Consider the following 24,973-nt stretch of genomic DNA (forward strand, 5'->3'; position numbering starts at 1 on the left):
ACAGGGAATTGGCTAAATAGATTATGAAAGAGTCAGGACAGAATGACAGAATAATAGAGAACTTCTCATAATGGGGTGCTAGCCATAGTTTTAAGAAATGTTGAACATCCTTCTCTGTTAATTGTGGTTGCTTTGTTCTGATTAAAGAAAGCCCATTCTGACCTGGCTGGGAGCTGGACGCCCTGGGAGTTTACCTCAAGAATGCTGTCTACTCTCCTTACAGAGAACTGCCCCCCATCATGGAAAGACAAATAACAACCTTGGAGTCTTGGAGGGGGTGCACTGGAGACAGCCCACATTCCCCAGCTCCCATTACTTCCCCTTGCCTGTAATCTGTAACTGTTTTACCCATTTTTATTCCTTTTGCCTACTTCCCCACGTAATACACAACAGAAGGGACTGGCTATGGAGGGAGTGCAGAGCATACTTTTGCAGGATGACCTGGCTACTCTCACATTCTGCTGGCAATATTGGAATAAACACTCGTATACAATTCAACCTTGTCTCTGCTTAATTGGCTCAAGTAGTGACAAACAGGCAGCCTGGACCCATTTGTTGTCTGGTTTCAATTATAGTAATCTATATGATTGAATTTTACATAGCCATTAAAAATTAGTTAGATCTATATGTACTGATGTGGAAAGATGTCCATGAAATAGTGTTGAGTGAACAAAGCAAGTCGGCCTAATTAGTATATAAGACATGAGTCTCCCAAATGGATTGAAATACATCTTTATGTGCATTCTTTTTATTTATTTATTTATTTATTTATTTATTTATTTACTTACTTACTTACTTACTTACTTATTTATTATTTTTCGGTATGTGCCCCTAGAGGGAACCAAACCCTGGACTCTGGTCCGCAGGCCGACGCTCCAACCAGAGCCAAACCAGCAAGGGCTTTATGTGCATTCTTAACAGGGATAATATAACCCCAAGGGGGCTGCTGTAGACTGAATGTTTGTGTCCCCCCAAAATTCACTGAAACCTAATCTCCAATGTGATGGTATCAGGAGGTGGGGATTTTTGGAGGTGATTTGGTCATGAGGGTGGAGTCCTCATGAACGGAATCAGTGCCCTTATAAAAGAGGCCCCAGAGAGCTTCCTCGCCCCTCTGCCATGTGAAGACACAGACAGACCACAGTCTACGAACTAGGAAGCAGACCCTTACCAGATACCAAACCTGTGGATTCTTGATCTTGGACTTCCCAGCCTCCAGAATGTGAGAAGTAAATTTCTGCTCTATGAGACACCTAGCCTATGGTACTGTCATAGCAGGCTGAGCAGACTATGACAAGGGCAAAAAATTGGTTCATGGTGGGTGAAAAATTCTTTTTATGTATAAAACACAGATACACATATAGTACATAAACAGATATCTAGTTTATCAGTAGTTTTAAAATTTCATGAAGGGTGGGCAGTGAGCAAGAAAAAGAAAAAGGATTAAAAGGCTCCTCAAAGGGGTGATAATAAAAAAAGGTTGAGAAACACTGGTGAAAGGTACGCAGAGTGAGTTTACATGGGATGTTAATGTTATACTGCTTTCTGTTTTGAATGTTTATATGTAACAGTGTCAAGAGAAGAATAAAACTATTTAGCCCTAGCCATTTGGGCTCAGCAGTTAGAGTGCCGCCCCATGGACCAAAGGGTCTCGGGTTCGATTCCTGGTCAAGGGCATATATGGGGGCTTGCAGATTTGATCCTGGGCCTCAGTCGGGGTTGTGTGGGTGGCAACCAACTGAAATCGATGCGTCTCTCTCACACTGATGTTTCTCTCTCTCTCTCTTCCTACTTTCCTCCCTCCCTCCCTTCCACTCTATCTAAAAAAATCAATGGAAAAATATCTTCTGGTGAGGATTAACAAAAAACTATTTAAAAAATTGTGGTGGCCATATCTACGGGCCTGAAATAAAATGTTCATAATATATATTAAGTTTAAAAAGTAGGTTACAAGCCCTGGCTGGTTTGGCTCAGCGGTTAGATCATCGGCCTGCAGTCCAGAGAGACCTGGGTTCGGTTCCCGCTAAGGGCACATGCCTCGGTTGCAGTTTGTCCCGGGCCCTGGTTGGTCGTGCGGGTGGCAGCCACTCGATGTGTCCCTTTCACATCGATGTCTCTCTCTCTCTCTCTCTTCCTCTCCCTCCCTCTCTATCTGAACAAAAAATGGAGAAATGTCCTCGGGTGAGGATAAAAAAAAAATGTAGGTTACAAAATAGCACGTATATTGTGTTATTCCATTTAAGTGAAAAAAGTAAGTAAGGGGGAGGAGAATTTACAAGGATATAAATAGAATGTTATTAACAAGGGTTATCTTTGAGCTATGGGATTATGGATAATGTTTATTTCCCTGTTTTTTCCTTTTTTATACTTTCTTATTTTTTCTATAATGAGAGAGGAGAGAGGGCAGGAAATTAAGTGTTAAAAATCTGAATAAACAAGGTTTAAAAACAATGTTGTATACAACCAAGATTAATTAGCACATTCCAAACATGAAACCTACTAACACAAAAAATAATCAGGCCAGGATTCTGTGACCAATAACTGAATAGGGCTTGCTTGTTTTCACTTGCTTCTTCTGGCAGAGATTTAATCCTGCATTTTCTAAAAAGGTAAAAATCGAAATGAGTCTGTGTAAGAGAATCAACATACCAGGTTATCTGCTGATGACAAGGACTGCCTGTCGTCTGCTATCCCATTGGTCTGTGAGTTTTCGTCCACTGCTGATGGGACAGCACATTCCTGGCCCTCCAGTTCGCCGAGGGCCCTCTCAGGTTCTGTCAGACCATGCTTTTGAGCTGCTTCTTCAAACACAAGTGCAAAAATCATCACCAAATTAGTACTTATCCTGAAAGGCAGCCTGACATCAGGAAGAAGTGATTCATATATCTTTTAGGTACTGCTTTTTCCCCTTTTCCTGCACCACTTCCCCATGACTGACGTAATACTGAAAAAAGCTTGGCCAAAGTGGTGCATAGGAATCCCCTGTGTCTGTTATCTACAGACCCACTGCCAGGGTTTGAATCATGTTGTAGTCCATGTCAACGGTGCCTCCAGAATTGTGTGCTACAGCAGCCCTGCCCACCCTGTCCCCTTCTCGAAAAGATTAGAAGCAGCTAAACATGAAAAGCGCAGATTTTTTTTAAAGGACTATTAATATAGGGGTTGAAGAAGAAGAGCCACATAAATGAAGGGGTTTGACAGTTAAGAAAGAAAACCTCAGTTATAGAAAAAAAGAAAATGTAGACCTGAACTTCCTGACAGCCATATGAAAAATGAAAAGACAAAGAATTAAATAGATTTCATCATTTAATGAAAGAAAGCATATCTGATGATTAGCAAAATAGCTGAATTCTATGTATATGTAACAGCTGAACTCTTTATATATGTAAAAATATATATGGGACATTAAACAACTTAAAAAACACAATTTTCAATAATGGTTTTACAAAGCATATATTCATTCAACAAGTATTCATCAAGTGCCTATTATCTGCCTAGCTCTGTGCTAGGGACTGGGGGATATAGCAGTGAACAAGACAGACAAATGTTCATTATGTGAGGACTTACTGTATTGGCGCCAGAAAATAACCTGAGGGTATGAGATAAAATTATTCTATTTTAAAAACATTTCTAAAAGGTGTTAAATAATAAAATCTATGTATGCAGCTTGGTGGTACCCTAAATTAACAAAAGGATAGGGCTCAGAGCAGTAGGTCAATTTCTTTGACTATGAACTTTAGTAAGAAATACATTTGAAAAATTATGACCTAGTACACATGTGCACATAGATAACTGCAATGCAGGTTTCATGAAACAATGCTTAACAGACCACATGCAATGCATTCATTTTGTATTCTCCTTTCATTTTATTCTCTTTCACTTAAAAAAATGCTGTTTGCAACGCACTAAGTTATTGATTTCTTGACCCACTAATGGTCTATTGGCACTGGAACTGAGTGTTCAACATATAGCCTGAGATTTTGGGCAAAAAAACAAAGAAAAATATCATCCAATAGACATTCTGACCTATATAAGTTTAATTCCACTAAAATCACACAAGACTGAAGGAGTTATGAATGAAATCTAACAAAAGAACAAGCTTGCATGTGTATCTGATATCTGCTAACACAGGGACTGTCTATTCAACACATCAGTGGCTAGCCATGAAAATTCAGCGGCAATGGACACCACCTCGGCTTATAGCCCACTCCTGGAAAAACTGGATGTGTATAGGAATGGCTCCCTCTGTCTCCATGTAGAGCACTCAACCCTAACACTGTCAGACTACGTTTCCTTCTTTTTTTTAAAAAAAATTAATTAATTTTTATTACAGATGTTTCTCCTTTTTCCCCAACTGATACCCTCTCCCCCTCCCTCCCCGCCCTGTCCCAGCTTTGTTGTTCATGTCCATTGTTGATGCATACATGCATATAAGTTCTATGGTTTATCTCCCCCCCACCCTCTCTTCTGGGGATTGTCAGTATGTACCCCATTTCCACATCTCTGAAACTACCCCATTCCTCAGACTGTTAGGTTCATTATATTCCACAAATAAGTGAGGTCATATGATACTTGTCTTTCCCTGTTAGGCTTGTTTTGCTTAGGATAATACTTTCCAGGTCCCTCCATGTCATTTCAAAGGATAAGAGATCGTTCTCTCTTACAGCTGCATAGTACTCCATTGTGTATATGTACCACAGCTTTTTGGTATCCATTTGTCTACTGATGGGACATTTGGGCTGTTTCCAGATCTTAGCTATTGTAAATAGTGCTGCTATGAACATGGGGGTACCTATATTCTTGCTGATTGGTGTTTCTCAGGCTTCCTAGGGTATATTCCTAGAAATGGGATCACTGGGTCAAATGGCAGTTCAATTTTTAATTTTCTGAGGTAACACCAGATTGTTTTCCATAGTGGCTGCATCAGTCTGCATTCCCACCAATAGAGTCCCCTTTTCTCCACACCCTCATCAACACTTGTTTGATGGTTTGTTGATGGCGGCCATTCTAACAGGTGTGAAGTGATACCTCATTGTTTTTATTTGCATCTCTCTGATGATTAGTGATGTTGAGCATTTCTTCATATTTCTCTTAGCCATTTGTATGTCCTGTTTGGAGAGGTATCTATTTAGTTCCTCTGCCTATTTTTTAATTGGGTTCTTTGTCTTCCTTTTGTTGAGTTGAATGAGCACTCTATGTATATTGGAAATTAACCCCTTATCTGATATATCGTTGGCAATTATGCTCTCCCATTTTGATAATTTTATCTTTTGCTGTGCAGAAGCTTTAGTTTGATGTAGTCCCATGTGTTCATTTTCGTCTGTTTCTGTTGCCTTAGGTGATGTATCAGTGAAAATTCTGCTGCGAATGATGTCTGAAATTTTGTTGCTTACATTTTCTTCTAGGATTTTTATGGAATTATGAGTCACATTTAAGTCTTTTATCCATTTTCAGTTTATTCTTGTGTATGGTGTAAGTTGATGGTCTAGTTTCATTTTTTTGCATGTAGCTCTCCAATTTTCCCAACACCATTTATTAAAGAGGCTGTCTTTACTCTACTGTATGCTCTTGCCACCTTTGTCAAATATTAATTGAGCATATTGCCTTGGGTCCAAATCTGGGTTCTCTATTCTGTTCCACTGATCTATCTGCCTGTTCTTGTGCCAGTACCAGGCTGTTTTGATTCCAGTGGCTTTGTAGTATAACCTGAAACCTGGTAATGTGATCCCTCCAACTTTGTTCTTTTTTTTTCAAGATTGCTGTGCCTATTCGGGGTCTTTTTTGGTTCCACATGAACTTTTGAAGTATTTGTTCTAGTTCCGTGAAGTATGTCGGTGGTATTTTGATGGGGATTGTTTTGGTTTTTTTTGTTTTTTTGTTTTTATCCTCACCCGAAGACATTTTTCGATATTTTGTTCAGATAGAGTGAGAGGGAGAGAGAGAAACATCGATGTGAAAGCGACACATCGAGTGGTTGCCACCCACACGATCCAACCAGGGCTGGGGACAAACTGCAACCAAGGTACGTGCCCTTAGCGGGAACCGAACCCGGGTCTCTCCGGACCGCAGGCTGACGCTCCAACCGCTGAGCCAAACCGGCCAGGGCTGATGGGGATTGCTTTGAATCTATAGATTGCTTTGGGTAGTATGGACGTTTTAATGTTAATTCTTCCAATCCATGAACAAGGTATGTGCTTCCACTTTTTTATATCTTCCTCTATTTCTTTTTTCAATGACCTGTAGTTTTCTGCAAATAGGTCCTTTATTTCTTTGGTTAAGATTATTCCTAGGTATCTTAATTTTTTTGCTGCGATGGTAAATGGGGTTGTTTTTTTAAGTTTCTCTTTCTGTGAGTTCATTGGTGTATAAGAATGCCATTGATTTCTTGACATTAATTTTGTATCCTGCTATTTTGCCAAATTTATTAAGTCTAGCAAATTTTTGATGGAGTCTTTGGGGTTTTCTACATATAGTATCATGTCATCTGTGAATAATGAGAGTTTCACTTCCTCCTTTCTGATTTGGATCTCTTTTATTTTTTCTTCCTGTCTGATTGCTGTGGCAAAGACTTCCAGTATTATGTTAAATAAGAGTGGCAAAAGTGGGCATCCTTGTCTTGTTCCTGTTCTTAAGGGAAATGCTTTTAGTTTTTGCCCATTGAGTATGATGTTGGCTGTAGGTCTTTCATATACGGCCTTTAGTATGTCGAGATATGATCCCTCTATTCCCAGATTGCTGAGCGTTTTTATCAGAAATGGGTGCTGGATTCTGTCAAATACTTTTTCAGTATCTATTGATATGATCATATGATTTTTAATCTTCCATTTTGTTTATGTGGTGTATCACGTTTACTGACTTGCGAATATTGTACCAGCCTTGCATCCCTGGGATGAATCCCACTTGGTCATGGTGAATAATTTTTTTGATGTATTGCTGGATCCGATTTGCTAGTATTTTGTTCAGGATTTTGGCATCTACGTTCATCAGGGATACTGCCTGTAGTTTTCTTTCTTTGTAGTGTCTTTTTCTGGTTTTGGAATCAGAATTATGGTGGCCTCAAAACACGAGTTTGGAAGTCTTCCTTCTTTTTGAATTTTTTGAAATAGTTTGAGCAGAATGGGTATTAGTTCTTCTTTGAATGTTCGGTAAAATTCCCCCGTGAAGCCATCCGGCCCTGGGCTTTTGTTTGCTGGGAGAGTCTTGATTACATCTTCAATTTCTTTTGTTGTTAGTGTCTGTTCAAGTTTTCTCTCTCTTCCTGGTTCAGTTTTGGGAAACCACGTGTTTCTAGAAATTTGTCCATTTCGCTTAGATTGTCAAATTTGTTGCCATATAATTGTTCATATTATTTGTTAACAATCTTTTGTATTTCTGTGGTGTTATCATTTCTCCTCTTTCATTTCTGATGTTGTGTATTTGGGTTCTCTCTCTCTGTTTCTTGGTGAGTCTAGCTAAGGGTCCATCAATCTTGTTTTCTTTACAAAGAACCAACTCTTTGTTTCATTGATCCTTTGAATTGTTTTCTTGGTCTTCATGTCATTTATTTCTGCTCTGATCTTTACAATTTCCTTCCTCCTACTCACTCTGGGGTTTTCTGTTTGTTTGCTTTCTAATTCTTTATGTTGTGAGCTTAGATAGTCTATTAGAAATTTTTCTTGCTTCTTGAGGCAGGCCTGTAGTGCTATGAACTTCCCTCTCAAAACTGCTTTCGCTGCATCCAATAGATTTTGTGTTGTTGTGTATTCATTTTCATTGGTTTCCAGGAAGTTTTTAATTTCTTCCTTGATCTCCATGGTAACCCATTTATTGTTCAATAACATGCTTAGCCTCCATGTTTTCAAATGTCTTTGCATGTTCTTGTTGCAACTGATTTCTAGTTTCATGCCATTGTGATCTGAGAAGATGCTTGATATGATTTCAATCTTCTTGAACATGTAGAGACTTAGTTTGTGCCCTAACATGTGGTCTATCTTTGAGAATGTCCCATGTGCACTTAGAATGTGAATTCTATAGTTTTGGGGTGTAATTCTCTGTAGATATCTATTAAATCCATTTGATCTAGCACTTCATTTACAGTCTGTGTTTCCTTAATTTTTTGTCTAGATGATCTACCCAATGACGTCAGTGGGGTGCTGAAGTCTCCTGCTATGATTGTATTGCTCTTGATTTCTCCTTTGAAGTCCTCCAGAAGATTTTTAATGTATGTTGGTGCTTCTATATTGGATGCAAATATGTTTACTAAGATTATATCTTCCTGTTGGATAGATCCTTTCAATATTATGTAGTGGCCTTCTTTGTCTCTAGTTACGGCCTTCATTTTGAAATGTACTTTATCAGATATGAGTATTTCTACCCCAGCTTTTTTTTGCTTTCCATTTGCTTGAAAGACTTTTTTCCATCCCTTCACTTTCAACCTATGTTGAGTCTTTTGCTGTGAGATGGGTCTCTTGTAAACAACATATATGTGAGTCATGCTTTCTTATCCAGTCAGCTACTCTGTGTCTTTTTTTTTATTATTATTATTTTTTTAATCCTCATCCGAGGACATTTTTCCATTTTTTTGTACAGACAGAGTGGGAGGGAGAGAGAGGAAGAGAGAGAGAGGGAAACATCGATGTGAAAGGGACACATCGAGTGGCTGCCACCCGCACGACCAACCAGGGCCGGGGACAAACTGCAACCGAGGTACATGCCCTTAGCGGGAACCGAACCCGGGCCTCTTCGGACCGCAGGCGGACGCTCTAACCGCTGAACCAAACCGGCCAGGGCTACTCTGTGTCTTTTTATTGGAGCATTCAAACCATTTACATTTAAGGTGATAATTGATATGTACTTATTTATTGCCATTTTTGTTTAGTGTGGTTCTATTTTTCTTCCCATTTCTACTGCTAATTACAGCAGTCCTTTTAGCATACGTTTCAGGGCTGGTATGGTGTTAATATATTCCCTTAGCCTTTTTTTTTTTTTTTTTTTGTCTGGGAAGTTCTCTATTTGACCTTCTATTTTGAATTATAGCCTTGCTGGATAGAGTAGTCTTGGGTTCAGATCTTTGTTTTTCATGACCTTGATTACTTCATGCCACTCCCTTCTGGCCTGTAGTGTTTCTGTTGAGAAGTCAGCTGAGAGCCTTATGGGGTTTCCTTTGTAGGTAACCTGTTGCTTATCTTATGCTGCCTTTAGGACTCTCTCTGTCTTTAATTTTTGGCATTTTAATTACTATGTGTCTTGGTGTGGGCCTGTTTGGGTTCTTCTTACTTGGGGCTCTCTGTGCTTCTTAAACTTGAATGCCTTCTTCCTTCACCAAGTTAGGAAAGTTTTCTGTCATTATTTTTTCAAATATATTCTCTAACCCTTGCACTTTTTCTTCCTCTTCGGGAACTCCTATGATGCAAATGTTATTATGTTTCCAGTTGTCCCACAATTCTCTTAAGCTGTCTTCCTGTTTTTTAATTGTTTTTTGCTTTGGGTTTTCTGATTGGTTGATTTTTTTCCTACCCTGTCTTCTAATTTACTGATCTGGTCCTCAGCTTCCTCTACTCTGATGGTTAGTCCTTCCAATGTGTTCTTAATTTCTGCTGTCATTCTTCATTTCCACTTGGTTGGTTTTCAATGTTTCTATATCTTTACTCATGGTGCTGATGTCCTTACTCATGCTGTTGAGTTTCCTCAAGATCATGGCTCTGAACTCTACCTCTGATAATTCGCTTAGCTGCATTGCATTTATCCAATCTTCGATAAAGTTCTCTACTTCTTTTATATGGGATTTGTTTCTTTGGTTCACCATTTTGGCTATCTCAGTGGGTTTTGGAGCCTGTCAAATTTTCCCTGTGGGTGTTGGCGTTCCACTGTTTGTGGCTCCCTCTACTGGGTTTAGATGCGCCTGGGTGGTCCCACATTAAACACCACTGTCAAGTCTTACTTTCCTGGGTAGATTTGCAAGCCCAGGAAAGGTTCAGTTATCCTCTAGCTTTTTCCTGGAGGCTAGTAGTCTCAGTTACTCAGTGCCTTGGAATGTAGCCCTGGTGTTCTGCATAAGAGGATTTCCAGAGGGTGGGATATATGCTGGTTGTTAATGAGCCTCAATTTGCATTTTTTTGCTTCCCCTGGGAAAGGCTGAATCTCAAAGTGGGGGCTGTTGCTTTTCCCCACAGCTTGGGGAAGGAGCACACTGGGCACCATCCTTTGTGGCCGCAACTCAGCAAAAACTCTGAGTGCCCTCCAAATCCCGGGTGTCCCCACAGAGTTCCAGCCCAGTCTGCCTTCCCTCTGCCGCAGCCCCCAGGTGCGTGACTGTGGCTATTTTAGTGCTCTGTCCCGGCTCTCTGTGCTGTGGAGCAGGCTTGGTCTTTATTCCCCAAGGGCGCTGCTCACAGCTAAGACTGCTACTGTCCGTGGGCTTCCAGCCCGCCACCCTCTAGCGCCTTCGCAGATCCTACTGGTGTCCCTAGTTATATGGTCCTGTCCTGCTGCTTTACCGTTGCTTTTTTCCGAGGATTTGTCTTTATTTTATTTGTAATTCCCGTTTGGTCCTGGGAAATCGTCTTTTTCCACTCTGATCGGGCGGCTACTATGGGGGATGGTACTGGGCTCCCAGCTGTGCGCGGCTTCCACGACTGGCACCTTGAGAGCTCCGCTACTGTGCACTGGCCTGTGTTGACACAGAGTGTCCACTGGTCTGATGGTGCCAGGTGTGCTGATGGGCTCAGGTTGCTGGGCCCTAGCCGCTCCCACTGTCTCCTCCCAGGGAAGATCCGAGATCTTCCAAAATGGTGGGACCTCCCCGCAGTGCAGGGAAAAGTGCCTTGAAGAGCCGCTTACCACGGTAGCCGGCTGCTCCCGTCCACAGCATAGGAACTTTCTCCTCCGTGCTCTGCACTGCTCGGGTTTGGTCATTCACCTTCATATCCACTCACTCTCTCTCACACACTAGCTCACTCTCTCACACACTCACCCTCCCTCCAGTCCTGCCCGCTGCCATCTTCCCAGACTGCGTTTCTTGAACCCAACCCAAATGAGAATAAAATCAACCATAAAAAACAAGTAGTTTTTAAACAGATATGGGCAAATTGTTTCCATGGTTCACTGGAGGCAGGGCACTCTACCACTAAAATATCTGGCTAAGGATTTTTTGGAGGACTGGGGTAGGACAGGATGGGTTCTTGGTTCTTACCTTTAACAGCAGATGTGACCACATCTTCTAAGATCTCCTTCACCACCTCCTGGGCTCCATCATCAGTCCCTACACACACACACCCAAATACACAAACACAAAAATATACATGTGGGCATTTCTAGGGAAAACAGGAAGGTGAAGAAGGAGATTTTAAAGACATGTTCTCTAGGGTCACATTTCCGAAGGCAAAGGGTATAAATGTGTACCCACCAAAACCAGGTTTGATTGTGCCAACAGAAGACAAGTCCCATGAAATCTGGAAAGTCCCAGGCAACATCTGTTATGATTTCAAGTTTCCCTTCACAGAAGACTAACACCTCACCTCTCCAACTTACACACTCTTCCTTCCTAAGTTACAGTTGCTCTAAGTACCAGGGTCCTCCTCCCCCTCTCCAAGCTGGAGGCAGGAGCTGGATTTTATTCAGCTATAGTTCCTGGTAGAACAAAAGACATTCTCTCCTGTGTCTTCACCTTGGGAACATGAAGCCTTGGTAAGTAACTGCCTTCTGTTGCCTCGTTTTCCCCACAATGTAAACCTAGAACTTAGCACGAGACTTCTTTTTTCTTTTTTATCCTCACCCGAGGGCATTTTTTATTTTTATTTTTGCATTTGTCTTCAGATAGAACGGGAGAAAGAGAGAGAAATATTAATGTGAGAGAGACACATCGAGTGGTTGCCACCCACATGACGCCAAATGGGGCTGGGGACAAATTGCAGCTGAGGTACGTACCCTTAGCAGGAACCGAACCTGGACCGCGGGCTGACGTTCTAACCGCTGAGCCAAACTGGCCAGGGCTTATAGCATGAGATTTCTAATGTGACGGTTGAAGATTTAGCTAATTTTAAATGGAATTTTCTCTGTAAAATGTTAATTGCTTAAGTGGAAGAGGTTCAGCACCATTTGTTTTTGTATAAAACTGGTTCTGGGAGAACTACTCAACAGCTCTTGACTAGATTTCTAGAAGTCAACATTATAAAACATCACAATGACCAACAAGGCCATCACATTAAATAAGCAAAACCAAAATAACCTTTCAAATTCATCCTTAACGAGGACTTTCAATCAAGCCACCATTTTATGAGTTCCACGCTTGCTCCACAAGATCCTGGAGAACAGCACAAATTTACATTTCTACTGAGTACTTAACCCACCACAACTATTTATTTACTTAACATGAAAAAAGGTTCACTCTATCCCACTGCACTGTTCCCACCACCTTCACATCACATTACCATCCTAAATACCTGCTATTTTTCTTTAAACTAATTCATTGTTTAAGTTGAAACTTATATGAAATAAGAGCAAACACTTATATAGCCCTAAGTGCCAGATGACACTGCTCTCATTTAATTCTCACAAACCTGTAAGATGATACTAGTGGTAGTCTCATTTTACAGATGAGAAAACTGAGGCTCAGAGAAGTTAAAGACTTTGCCCAAGGTCATAGAGCTACTAAGTGGTAGAGTCATGATCTGAATCTAGCCTGCTTGATCAGAACCTCCACATTGGCTGAGGGAGAATGAACTTTATTTTACAGTACTTAAAAGTGAGTTATTTAAAAGTGAATTAACAAATCCATAAATACACAGGTAATTGTGTACCTATAATAGCTACATATTAGCTATATAAATGCCAATGTTTAATGTTGAGAGTCTAACATCAGGATATAAAAAATGAACTTAAAAGAAAATGGGAAGTGATTGCTAATGGGTGTGATGAAACGTTCCAAAATTAATTGTGATTATTGCACAACTCTGTAAACATACTAAAAAAGAATCTGATTATTTTAAATGGCTGAATTTATGGTATATGCTCTATCTCAATCAGGTGTTTGTTTGTTTGTTTTTTTAAGAAACTGACAAGAATAGCTGGGCAATCAGGAGAGGTGTGAATGGACAAATGGGGTGAGGTTCCCCAGGGAAGGCAGTTAGCCATGTCCAAAAATTCACATAAGCAAGCATGTCTTAGGCTAAAAAAAAAAAATCATTTTTTGAGTTTACAAAGAGCCATTTGATCCACTTTTTGAACAAGCTGATAAGACTGACAAGTGCAAAAGGGAAAGAGGTACACAGATCTGTTGGTGAATTCTCTCCATCTACATAATTTCACTGGGAGGTGAATTATCCCAGGAAAGCCATGGCGCGGGGTACTCAGTTAAACAGAAAAATGTGGAGTGCCCACATAGTGAGCATGGTGCCTGGCACAGTGACTGGCTAGCTAGGGGTAGTTAAGTGATGGTGATTACTATAGGATAGAACCATAGGAGGGCTCAATGTGTGGTCTCTATCACAAAGGTGCTAGAACCCAGGCCTCTCACTGGGCCTAGATAACCTAGACTCCAGCCCAGGGCACTGTCTCCACCACCTGCCTCTCAGGAAGTCCTTGCTTCCAAGGCTTCTCAATCCCTTCTTCTGAAGGATTCATTCTTTCCTTTATTAATTTTAAAGAGACAGAGGAAGGGAGAGGTAGAGGGAGATAGAAACATCGATGAGAAAGAACATCGATTGGCTGCCTCCTGCATGCCCCCCACTGGGGATCAGGTCCACAATCTGGGCATGTGCCCCAACCAGGAATCGAATTGGCGACCTCCTGGTGCATGGGTTGACACTCAACCACTGAGCAACACCAGCCAGGTGGACTCATTCTTTCTTTAGAGCCACACCTTGAGAACTGAAGCCATTTGCTCTTTTTTAGTTTTACATTGATTTTTTAGAGAGAGAAAGAGGAAGGGAGAGACAGAGAGGAACACTGATGTGAGAAAGAAACATCGACTGGCTGCCTCCTGCACACCCTCTCCCAGGGCACGTGCCCTGACTGGGAATTGAACCAGGACCTCTCAGTCCACGGGAGGATGCTCAATCCACTGAGCCACATGAACTGGGCACTGTTTGCTCTTTCAATTTTATTTTTTTAACCCTCACCCAAGGATATTTTTCTACTTATCTTCAGATAGAGTGGGAGGGAGGGGGAGAGAGGTTGAGAGAGAGAAAACATCGACATGACAGAGACACACTGACTGACTGTCTCCCGCACGACCCGACCAGGGCCAAGGATGAACCGTCATCGAGGTACGTGTCCTCAACTGGAATCGAACCGCAACTCATTGGTCCGAGGGCCAACGCTCTAACCACTGAACCAAACCAGCCAGGGCCCAACTGCTCTTTTTAAAGGTGATGGCACATGTCCGTTCTGACCTACTATTTGAAGTCTGCAGTTTGGCTCTCATAGGCAACATGGCGTGCACCAAGTACTGGCGGCAAACCCACAGCAACATACTAACTGCAAATCATTCTTGCAGAATTTTAAGTTACCATGTTTCTGTAGAACTATATTCTGGAAGTTAATCCTCTCTCTTCCATTTATTCAAAACAGTGTATTTACTGAGTGTATTTACTGGAAATATGGTTGTGAACAGGATGGCCTAGGTCTCAGACCAGGCACAGTAAACATTAACTCAGTAACTTCAAGTAATGATAAATGCCATGAAGAAAAGAGGACAAGGGGACAGATGTGACAGGGAGCTTCAAAGAGGGTGATCTGTTTGAACTTGGAGACCTGAAGATAAAGGGGGGTTGGGAAGGGACAGGAAGTACAAAGGCACCAAGAGCAAGTGTGGTATTTTCAAGAATTAGAAATATCACCTGCACACTGTGTAGCAAACAAGGGGGGAAGAGGTCTAAGAAGGGGACAAAGAGGTGGGCAGCGGCCAGGTCACACAGGGGCAGGGTGGACACAGATTTTACTCTGAATGGGGCAGAATGGGAAATTACCAAAGGGGTTTAAGCAGAGGAGGGTCGTGACGTAATGCATGCTTTTAAGAGAGCACTTTGGCTGCCGTGTAGTAAATGGGCTGCAGTGGAAGCACTTTCGTGCAGCTCAGGGAGATTTGCTCTTACATCTGCAGCTATGCTTACTACAGTGTGCTTAAATATTAATATTGATTGATTGACCACAGCCTGATAAGGGTTACAGTTAAAAACCTGGCCTTGCTCTGAGAGTTAAGAAGGCAAAGAAGATGGACCAGGAGTTTCTGAGACATGTGACAGCAGGACTGAGTAGATGGCACCTCTGTGCTCACTTTCTCTTTTGTCCTTTCCTTGCATGAACTAATACAACACAACAATCCAGCAATGACACTTGGCCTATTCCTACGTGTGCCAAGTACTCTGGTGAATTACAGAGGAACAAAAGCTGCTCCAATCCGTATACTCTAGCAGGGAACACACTACTGACAGAAATAATCACCAATAATATGACATGACAGAAGAAGACATGAGAGCAATTATAAAGACACGTAAGATGTTTCATGTAGAATCACCGGCTAAAGCAAAGAATTATTTGACAAAAATCACTTGGGAAGGTACATTCCTGAAAAAATATAAATTTTAGATCTGGTTCGTACCAACTGCCTAAGGAGAGATGCAAACATTCAGAAATAATCTTATGACAACCCAATCTAAGATTTTGTGCCTAGTAAATTATTTACTTTAAGACTACAAACTGGTGGAGAGTATCTTTCATTTAAGAAAGCAAACAGCCATGACTGGTTTTGGCTCAGTGGTTAGAGTGTCAGCCTATGAACCAGAGTCATAGGTTCAATTCCAGTCAAGGGCACATACCTCAGTTGTGGTTGGACCAGTAGTTCAACTGCTGGCCCTGGTCGGGGTAGCAAAGGGGACAACCAATTGATGTATTTTTCTCATATTAATGTTTTTCTCCCGCCCACCCTCCCCCTCCCCCATCTGAAAATCAATGGAAAAATGACCTCAGGTGAGGATTAAAAATAACAAAATAAATAAAATAAAAAAGTAAACAAAAATAGGTAACATTCTCAGTCTTAGAATAAGAACACAAGCTATCTATCTGTCCATCTATGTATCTAGCCACTGCCCACGTTTGCATTCCTCTCACAGATGTCTGCGAGGAGCTACGAACTGCCAGGAAGTGGGCAAGGAATGGAGATACTGTGTACAAATGACAGATGACGTTCCTGTCATCCTCTGGGAGAATGAGGCAGACAATGAATGACTAACAACCCAAATAATAAACTACTGGGAGGTAAGTACCCCAAACTAAACCCACTGCATTGAAGCTTGTGGGAGACATTTTGCATGGCGTCAATTTTGTTATAATCTGCTCTGCCATCACCTGCCCCAAGGCAGGATATCTCTGCATTCTGCATTTCTTTATCTCTGCATTTTGCATTTCTTTAAGTAACCATTTACTCATCAGCCAGTCTTTACTGACCTTTTGTTCCTTTTGTAGTATTTCCTAGAATTGCTTCGGGCAAGCCTGGTGCTTGGCAACAGGTGCTTCTTGCCCTATATATTGTATGAATTACCCCTGAATAAACGAGACTTGATCAGAATCCTGTCTTGTCTCCATTTCTCGTGTCTCTTGTCCCTCCTCATCCTCACTCCCCCTCTAGAGTCCTCGTTGCTCGACCTGCGGGACAGGTCAGAAGCTGACGTCAAGAAGCAGTAGCTAGCTCTGGCAGGTGTAGCTCAGTTGGCTGCAGCGTTATCCCATGCACCAAAGAGTCATGGTTTGATTCCTGGTCGGGGTATATACGAAAGGCAACTTATCGATGAATCACTCTCACATTGATGTTTCTCTCTCTGTCTCTCTCCCCCTTTTTCTCTTTCTAGGATCAATGAAAAACATATCCTCGGGGAAGGATTAAAAAAAGCAGTAGCTCAATATATTCCAGGAACTACTGAGAGAACACTACACAGCTGACAATGGGCATCAGCCCTCATGCCTTGATGGTTGTGTTCTGTGGAGGAAAGCAAAGGGAAAGTCAAGGGGAAGGCCCAGAAATAGAAAAGCTGCTATTAGAGGTTTCCTGCAGATGTCTGCAGATGTTACTCAGACTCCTGTCCCTCTCAGAGCTGGAAAGGGACAGCACGTGGGGCATACCTGATAGCGATGAGCCCCTTTCTCTGGGCGCATCTCCGTTCTCAGAGCTCACTTTTCTAGAACCACTCCTGGCATGTTCACCGTTGGTTAAATCTGTCTTTTCAGGAGTTGTTGGTTTGCTTTGTGCCTGGCTCTGCTTCAAATGATTGAACTTTGGGGACTCTGCTGCAGCTTGAATCACAGGGGACTGGGGTTTCGACTGGACTGACTTTTCCAATTCTCTGACCTCCTGAAACTAGAAGGCAACAAAAAAGGGATTAGGACATGTTACAAAAAAGGGATTCAATCTAAATGGTCCCAGAATGTTGATAAGGAACAGAAAATACACTAGCCTGTTGCTTAAAAAATTTCCAAAGGATACCATTTTAACAAGGAAATAAATTCCTTTGACAAACTTGAAGCAAATTCTGATGGCAAATTTCAGAATACCTCCTAGGTTCTCTCTCTTGCTTTTTATAGCAAAAACAGAGAATTCAGAGGAAGAAGGGATAAACTTTAAAATGTTAATGAATCTTCACCAGGCACTGAGGCCACACAATAAAACAGTTCACAGCATGGGATGATGTCCCGCCCCCAGCAGCTGATGACTGCCATCACTCACCATTTGATTTTCCATGCGGGTGAAAATGACATTCAGCATCTGAGTAAGGGTAGCCTTGGCAGTGGTTTGATTGATGAGATTTTTGCTGGCCAAATAGATATTGTAACATGTCCTAACTGTCTGTAGGATAGTGCCCTCGTGAATTTCAATGTGTGGGGACGTCACTGCTGTCAGAAGAGCCTAAAACAAAAATCCGAAACCTTCGCCATCACAAATACCCACCCCATTCCCAGTCTCCCATAGCCAAACTTTTCCACAAAGTTTGGCTTTGTTTTTGTTTGGTTTGACAAACTTAAAGAATGGCTCTGCAAACTAAACTGGATGCTTAGTACCAAGAAATGACTCACACTACTGCTCTGAGTTTAAAAACAATTATTAATGCCCTGGCCAGTATTAATCAGTGGTTAGAGCATCAGCCCGCAGACTGATGATGGGCTTGATTCAGGTTAAGGGCACGTTCCTCAGTTGCAGTTTTTCCCCGGCCCTGGTCGGGGTCATGCAGGAGGCAACCAGTCAATGTGTCCCTCTCACATTGATGTTTCTCTCCCCCCCTTCCTCCCTCCCTCCCTCTCTATCTGAACAAAGATGGAAAAATGTCCTCATGTGAGAATTAAAAAAATAAGTAAATAAAAATAAAAACAATTAACTTAATTATTAAATAACACCCAAATTATTAAAGAAATTAAGTAGTGTTGAAGTGGGCTTTCTACCAGCTTACTTTTAAAAAAGCCACCCTGGTCAGTTTTGCTCAGTGGTTAGAGCCTCCGCCCAAGGTCCAGAGAGACCTGGGTTCGGTTCCCGCTAAGGGCACGTACCTCGGCTGCAGTTTGTCCCTGGTCCCAGTTGGGGTTGTGATTGTGCAGGAAGTGGCCACTCAATGTGTCCCTTTCACATTGATGTTTCTCCCCCCCTCCCACTCTATCTGAACAAAAATGGAAAAATGTCCTCGGGTGAAGATAAAAAATAAATAAATTAATTAATTAATTAAATTAAATTTAATTTAATTAAAAAGCAAAAAACCCGAACACTTCTCTTAGGATGGAAAATGTTCCAACTTGACCTTGCCTAGATTAACCACAAAATATACATGTTTCCATGGCAGGTCAGTTTCAAGGGAGCTTTAGGAAAGTGAGGCCAACATGGAGCCATCCCTCACAAAGTTAATGCATCCAGGACTTACGATGCAGAATGCTGGCTACGCCAAACCACTTCTGGCAGGAGAAACTGAACAGGGGAATAAAATAGGGAGACAAGAGGAGAGGGACAAACTGGTGGTAAGAGTATCAATAGGAACCTGCTGAGAAATTGCAGACTGGGAGGACCAGAGGACTTCAAGCCAATTTAATTCACAAGCAATTTACATTGTTATTAGTAGAACTGTTTGCTCTGAAAACACATCTGGTTCCACATTTCTCGTCTCATTCCACGCTAATAAATTCTGACACTTTATAAAAGATATAAGCGATGCTTACGTTTTTTCTGTTTTGGCTCAGTACCACCTGACAACTAATACATGGTAAATCAGAAATCCAAACTACCAAAGGGGACTAGTTTCCAGTCTAAAATCCAGACCAGGCAAACACACAGAAATACCTTAATTATCTGTAACTGAACTCCTTCATCGGTCTGAGGGCCCTGAAAACAATTGCAAATGGTTTCCACGATCCTGTCAATCAGCCGCTTCCCCGGAGCGCCACTGTCTGGGGCGTTGCCGGTAATGTGCCCATATGCGATGAGTTTCTAAACACAGAAAGAACAGAGGTGAGATATTTCTGTCTGGCAGGGACTGAAACTGCCCCCTACAGCAAATGACAATCATGGCTTTAAGTTCCAGCTCCCACAGATTCCTCTGCGCCCCAAATGCACGATGGGCACAGCCACCCTGAGTGCAGCATTGGTTCTGGCCTCCCATGCCAGAAGAGCCCCATGCTGGTGCAACAGTACCAGATGGAAGAGGTAATGGGTAGGAACACTCCCCAGTACACAACCACTTGTGTGAAAAATTGAGGGATTAAAACTATACATATCAGAGTTGGAAGTAGTCAGTGGCGGCTTGGAGCTGGGGCGATTAAAGAAAGGGGGAGTGACCATTGAAGAGCACAGGGTTTCTTTCTGAGGCGACAAAGATGGTCTAAAATCAGACTGTGGTGATGGTGATGGTTAAATAACTCAGTATCACTGAATTGTACACTTTAAATAGGTGAATCATATATGAATTATGTCTCAAGCTGTTAAAAATATATACGTATTTCTTTAAATGGAAAGATACATAAAAAAGTTAATGATAACATGCTTTGCTGTAGAAGGAACTAAGGAGCTGTGGGCAGGGGTGGTACTAAGACACTTTATAGTACACTCTCTCATTCTTCCTGAATGTCGAATCACATCAGTATATTTTCTATTTTAAAAATTAAAGTAAGCCCTGGCTGGTTTGGCTCAGCGGTTAGAGCGTCAACCTGTGGTCCTGAGAGACCCGGGTTCGGTTCCCGCTAAGGGCATGTACCTCGGTTGCAGTTTGTCCCCGGCCCTGGTCGGTCGTGCGGGTGGCAGCCACTCGATGTGTTCCTTTCACATTGATGTTTCTCTCTGTCTCTCTGTTCCTCTCTCTCCCTCCCACTCTACCTGAACAAAAAAAATGGGAAAATGTCCTCGGGTGAGGATTAAAAAAAAAAAAAAAAAATTAAAGTAAAAACACCAAATTATCAAACAGTGCATGTTACCCACGTGGATGAAGAGATGAGTGGCTACTGAGCCATGCTCTCATAATTAGGTGACAGATCAGTCTGGACAGGGGCCACCTTTCAGAGGCCACCTGCCTGTCACCTCAATGATGACTTGGATTTCAACACACAGAATGAGAGCTGGAAAGGAACTCAAAGGTCAAGGGGCAGATGATTTCCAAGCCTGGCTGAGATTCAGAATCACCTGAGAGAGCTCACTAAAAATATAGGTTCCTGCCCTGGCCAGTCTGGCTCAGCAGTTAGAGTATTGGCCTATGGACCAAAGAGTCGTGGGTTCGATTCTGGTGAAGGGCACCTTGGTTGCAGTTCAGTCCCCAGCCCTGGTTGGGGTTGTGTGGGAGGCAACCAATCGATGTCTCTCTCTCTCTCTCTCCCCCTCCCTCCTTCCCACTTTATCTGAAAATCAATGGATTAAAAAAAAAAATTATATATATATATATATTTTTTTTTTCTCTCTTTTTTCCTGGACCTCAACCCAGACCTACTAAACCAGAACTTCTGGGGTGGGGCCCAGGAATCAGTGTTTTTCTCCAAGCTATCCACGTTATTTTGAAGGCTGACCAGATAAAGGAACCACTCAGCTAACACAAGCCCTCAGGGATACATGAATTCTAAAGCATCTGCTGCCAGGGATTTAGTAAAGACTCTTTAAAGTGCTGTTCTGTTCCTTACACCTACCCTTTTTGGTGTCTGGCTTGTCACATTTCTGCCTCTACCCCCACAAAGTGACAAACATCTGAGGTTATGGGCAGTGCAGCCACCACCACCCAGGATGATCCATCACCCTGCAGAGGCCTGACGCCTTTCCCAATCGCTTTTCCCCATCGTTAGCTATAAAAGTGTCACATTCCATAAGCATTAAAAAAATAGATTAAGAGAGAGTGGCTGAGGGTAGCAACATGATACTGCTGGATCGAGTGACTGAATGAGCAGGAGAAAGGCCTGCATATATTCTGCTAATCAAGTCCAATCCCAGAGATCTCCAGACTGGGTTAGGTAGGGGAAGGAGTGGGGACTGAAGTATGTTTTTGAAGAACAAGTCAAGATGTCCTTTACCTCATCCCCTCTCAGAGCTGCTGCATATGCAGGCTTCCAAGAGGGCAAACTGGCTACCTGCTAAATGAGTTCTGGGTTTGGACACTGCTTACTCTTTACCCGTGGACTCAAGCTCGTTTTGAGCACTGGGTTATGAGTGGGATGCTCTATGGACTCCTAAAATGTGAACGCTGACAAGTAGGTCCAACCAGGAAGGACGATGGTGTTGAGGACAATAGATTCACCATGCCTTCCAGTGCTCTGACAAAACCTCAGATGGGATCAGGGTCATACCAGAAGGCAATCAATCACCAAGGAAGGCAACCAATCACCAATCGATGTGTCCCTCATATCAATGTCTCCCTCCCCTCTTCCTCCTCTCCCTTCCCTCCCTTTCACACGCTAAAAATCAATGAAAAAATATCCTCCAGTGAGGATTTAAAAAAATAAGCTGCAGAAAAATTTGTACAAATTATGCCATTTATGTAAAAAAAGAAAACAGGACAGAAAGAAAATTATATACCTAAACAGGCAATGGGTTTGGGGCTGGTGGTCCAAGGGATTTCAGCCCTATCTATAAAGTTCTAAAAATATTTTAACAAAGAATGTAGTCACATACAACTTATATAATTACAAATGTGCATTAAAAAATCCAAAGTTTTCTAGAAATAAAGAGTTAAAAGATAATGCTTGTGGTATGAACAGGACAGCTTAGACCAGGGGTTTCCTACAGCCTTCACTATCTATATTTTCTTATCGTTTTAAAAGTTCTATTTTCATATGTTTTATAAAGATATAATTTAACAGCAGTAGTACATATATATAACCTTGTAATTAAAAAAATATGAATATATTAGGAGGATATTCTTCAAAACATTTTGTTACTGATATGTGCCCAGAGAAACTGGAGATCCCTCTTTAGCTTAAACAAAACTGAACCCTAACGCTCTTTCCCAGTCCTGGCCTGGGGAAGTGTGTGGAAGACCAGCTGCTGAGGGAAAGGAATACAGAGGATCTTTATCATTTGGCAGAATTAAGTAGAAGAGAAGGCTTTTCCAATGGAGAGAGGAAACTCTGGGCCAACTACACTCATGCAAACCCAGAAACACCTTTATTACCCCCTCACCTTTCTAAGCTCAAAGAAGATGTCTTTAAATGCCCAGGGCAGAATTCAGATGTGTCTGCAGCTGGCTCCACACCTGCCACAACCTTTACCCCTAGACACTGGCTTTCCATTTCCAAGATACAACTTACCTCACCCATACTGGGAAAAGCCAGTCAAACAGGCTTTGCAAGGACAACCAGCAAGAGGAAATTAAATTTTTATTCAGTGTTTCAGGGAGCACCCAGGCACTTTCTATGTCATAAAAAGGATGACACAGGAGTACCTACTAAACTGCAGAAAACTTCAATTCTACAAAAAGAACTAACCATATGACACAAACCTCAAGACAGGCACTATACTCAAATTTTCAACTCAAGTCAAAGCAGGACATCAATGTTTCCATTAGAAATCACACACATAGACAATACCAGAAACAGACTTTTTCTAGGAAAACAGACCACGCTGGGTTTTTTGTTTTGTTTTGTTTATTGATTTTAAAGAGAAAGGAAGGGAGAGGAAGAGAGAGATAGAAACATGGATGAAAGAGAACATAGATTGGCTACCTCTTGCATGCCCCCAACTTGGGATTGGGCCCACAACCTGGGCATGTGCCCTGACAGGGAATCGAACCGACGACCTCTTGGAGCATGGGTTGACACTCAACCAGTGAGCCACACTGGCTGGGCCAGACTGTGTTTTTGTTTTTTTTATCCTCACCTGAGGACATTTCTTCCATTTTTTGTTCAGGTAGAGTGGGAGGGAGAGAGAGGAAGAGAGAGAGATAGAGAGAAACATCGATGTGAAAGGGACACATCGAGTGCTGCCACCCACACAACCCAACCAGGGCCGGGGACAAACTGCAACCGAGGTACATGCCCTTAGCGGGAACCGAACCCGGGTCTCTCTGGACCGCAGGCCAACGCTCTAACCGCTGAGCAAAACCAGCCAAGGCCAAACCGTGTTTTTAATTAAAGTGGCCAGAACAGGATAATATTTAAGAGTGGGGGCTGGCAACTTTTTCCTATAAAGGACCACACACTATATATTTAGGCTTTGCAGGTCATACGGTCTCCATTCCACCTACTCAATGCAGCCACAATAGCAGGAAAGCAGCCACAGATAACACAACAAATAGGCACAGCTATTGCTATGGACTGAATGTGAGTGTTCCCCACAATTCCTATGTTGAAACCCAATGTACGGTATTCAGAGGTGGGGCCTTTGGGGGTGGTTAGGTTTAGATGAGGTCATGAGGGTGGGGTCCTCAGGATGGGATTAGGCGCTCTTTCTGCCGTGTGAGGACACAGTGAGGATTTGACTATCTACAAACCAGGGAGTGGGCTCTCATCAGGAACGGACTCAGCTGGTACCTTGATCTTGGACTCTCCTGCCTCCAGAACTGTGGGAAATAAACGTCTCTTGTTTAAGCCACCCTGTCTGTGGTATTTGCTATATTAGCCCAAGCAGATTAAGACAGCTGTGTTCCGATAAAACTTTATTTACAAAAGCAGATGGCAGGCCCGATTTGGCTCCTGGCTATAGTTTAAGGACCCCTGGTTAAGAACATAGATGTGGGGTAAGGAAATCCTAGACGCCCACCCAATTCCATCACTTCGGAGCCAGGGGAACTTGTAGGGCTCGTCATTTTATTCTCCTAGCCTCCATTTCCTCAATTCTAAAATAAGGATAAGAGTAAGTACCTTAGAGGGTTTGTGAGATTAAACTTGATGATGAGAATAAAGCACTTTGCACAGTGCCTAGCATGGTCTGAGTGCTCAATACATGTTAGCCACTGTAGTTGGTATAACAATAACATGTAACTATCAGCACCAGCTTCAAAACTAACCCTTAACATGAGGAGAAAACTAAAATTAAACATATGCCAAATTTCTTCAGAAAACGTCCCGCAGCCACAAATATCTTAGGATAAAAGTAAGACTTGAGCCTGCCATTTAAGAATTTTTGGCTGGCCCTGGATGGTTTTGCTCAGTGGTTAGAGCGTCGGCCTGTGGTCCAGAGAGACCCGGGTTCAGTTCCCGCTAAGGGCACGTACCTGGTTGCAGTTTGTCCCCGGCCCTGGTCAGTCGTGCGGGTGGCAGCCACTCGATGTGTCCCTTTCACATCGATGTTTCTCTCTCTCTCTCTTCCTCTCTCTCCCTCCCACTCTATCTGAACAAAAAATGGGAAAAATGTCCTTGGGTAACGATAAAAAAAAAAGAATTCTTGGCTGATTATATACATAGGACAATCTGTACAGAATTATAATATTGAATGAGCAAATGACTTTTCATTTGGAAGAGTTGCTTCTGTGAAGAAACTGTCATCAATTTTCAAGTATAGATATAGCCAAGGAAAGAGATTATTAGAGTAAATATTAAACTAGAAATGCCAAAAGTG

At 42.2% G+C, this 24,973-nt stretch overlaps 1 protein-coding gene across 1 annotated transcript in view; it reads right to left on the bottom strand.

The window, feature by feature from the left end:
- ARFGEF2 (ADP ribosylation factor guanine nucleotide exchange factor 2) overlaps positions 1-24,973 on the bottom strand; it is a 100,702-nt gene that overhangs the window by 60,987 nt on the left and 14,742 nt on the right. Inside the window, exons 4-8 of the mRNA XM_036244308.1 lie at positions 19,289-19,435; positions 17,696-17,875; positions 17,095-17,329; positions 11,171-11,239; positions 2,650-2,801 (exon numbers count right to left, since the gene is read on the bottom strand). Of these exons, the coding sequence (XP_036100201.1) occupies positions 2,650-2,801; positions 11,171-11,239; positions 17,095-17,329; positions 17,696-17,875; positions 19,289-19,435 (783 nt within the window). The remainder of the gene's footprint in view (positions 1-2,649; positions 2,802-11,170; positions 11,240-17,094; positions 17,330-17,695; positions 17,876-19,288; positions 19,436-24,973) is intronic.

Source organism: Molossus molossus, unplaced genomic scaffold (assembly GCF_014108415.1).
Source record: "Molossus molossus isolate mMolMol1 unplaced genomic scaffold, mMolMol1.p scaffold_m16_p_6, whole genome shotgun sequence".
Taxonomy (NCBI): Eukaryota; Metazoa; Chordata; class Mammalia; order Chiroptera; family Molossidae; genus Molossus; species Molossus molossus.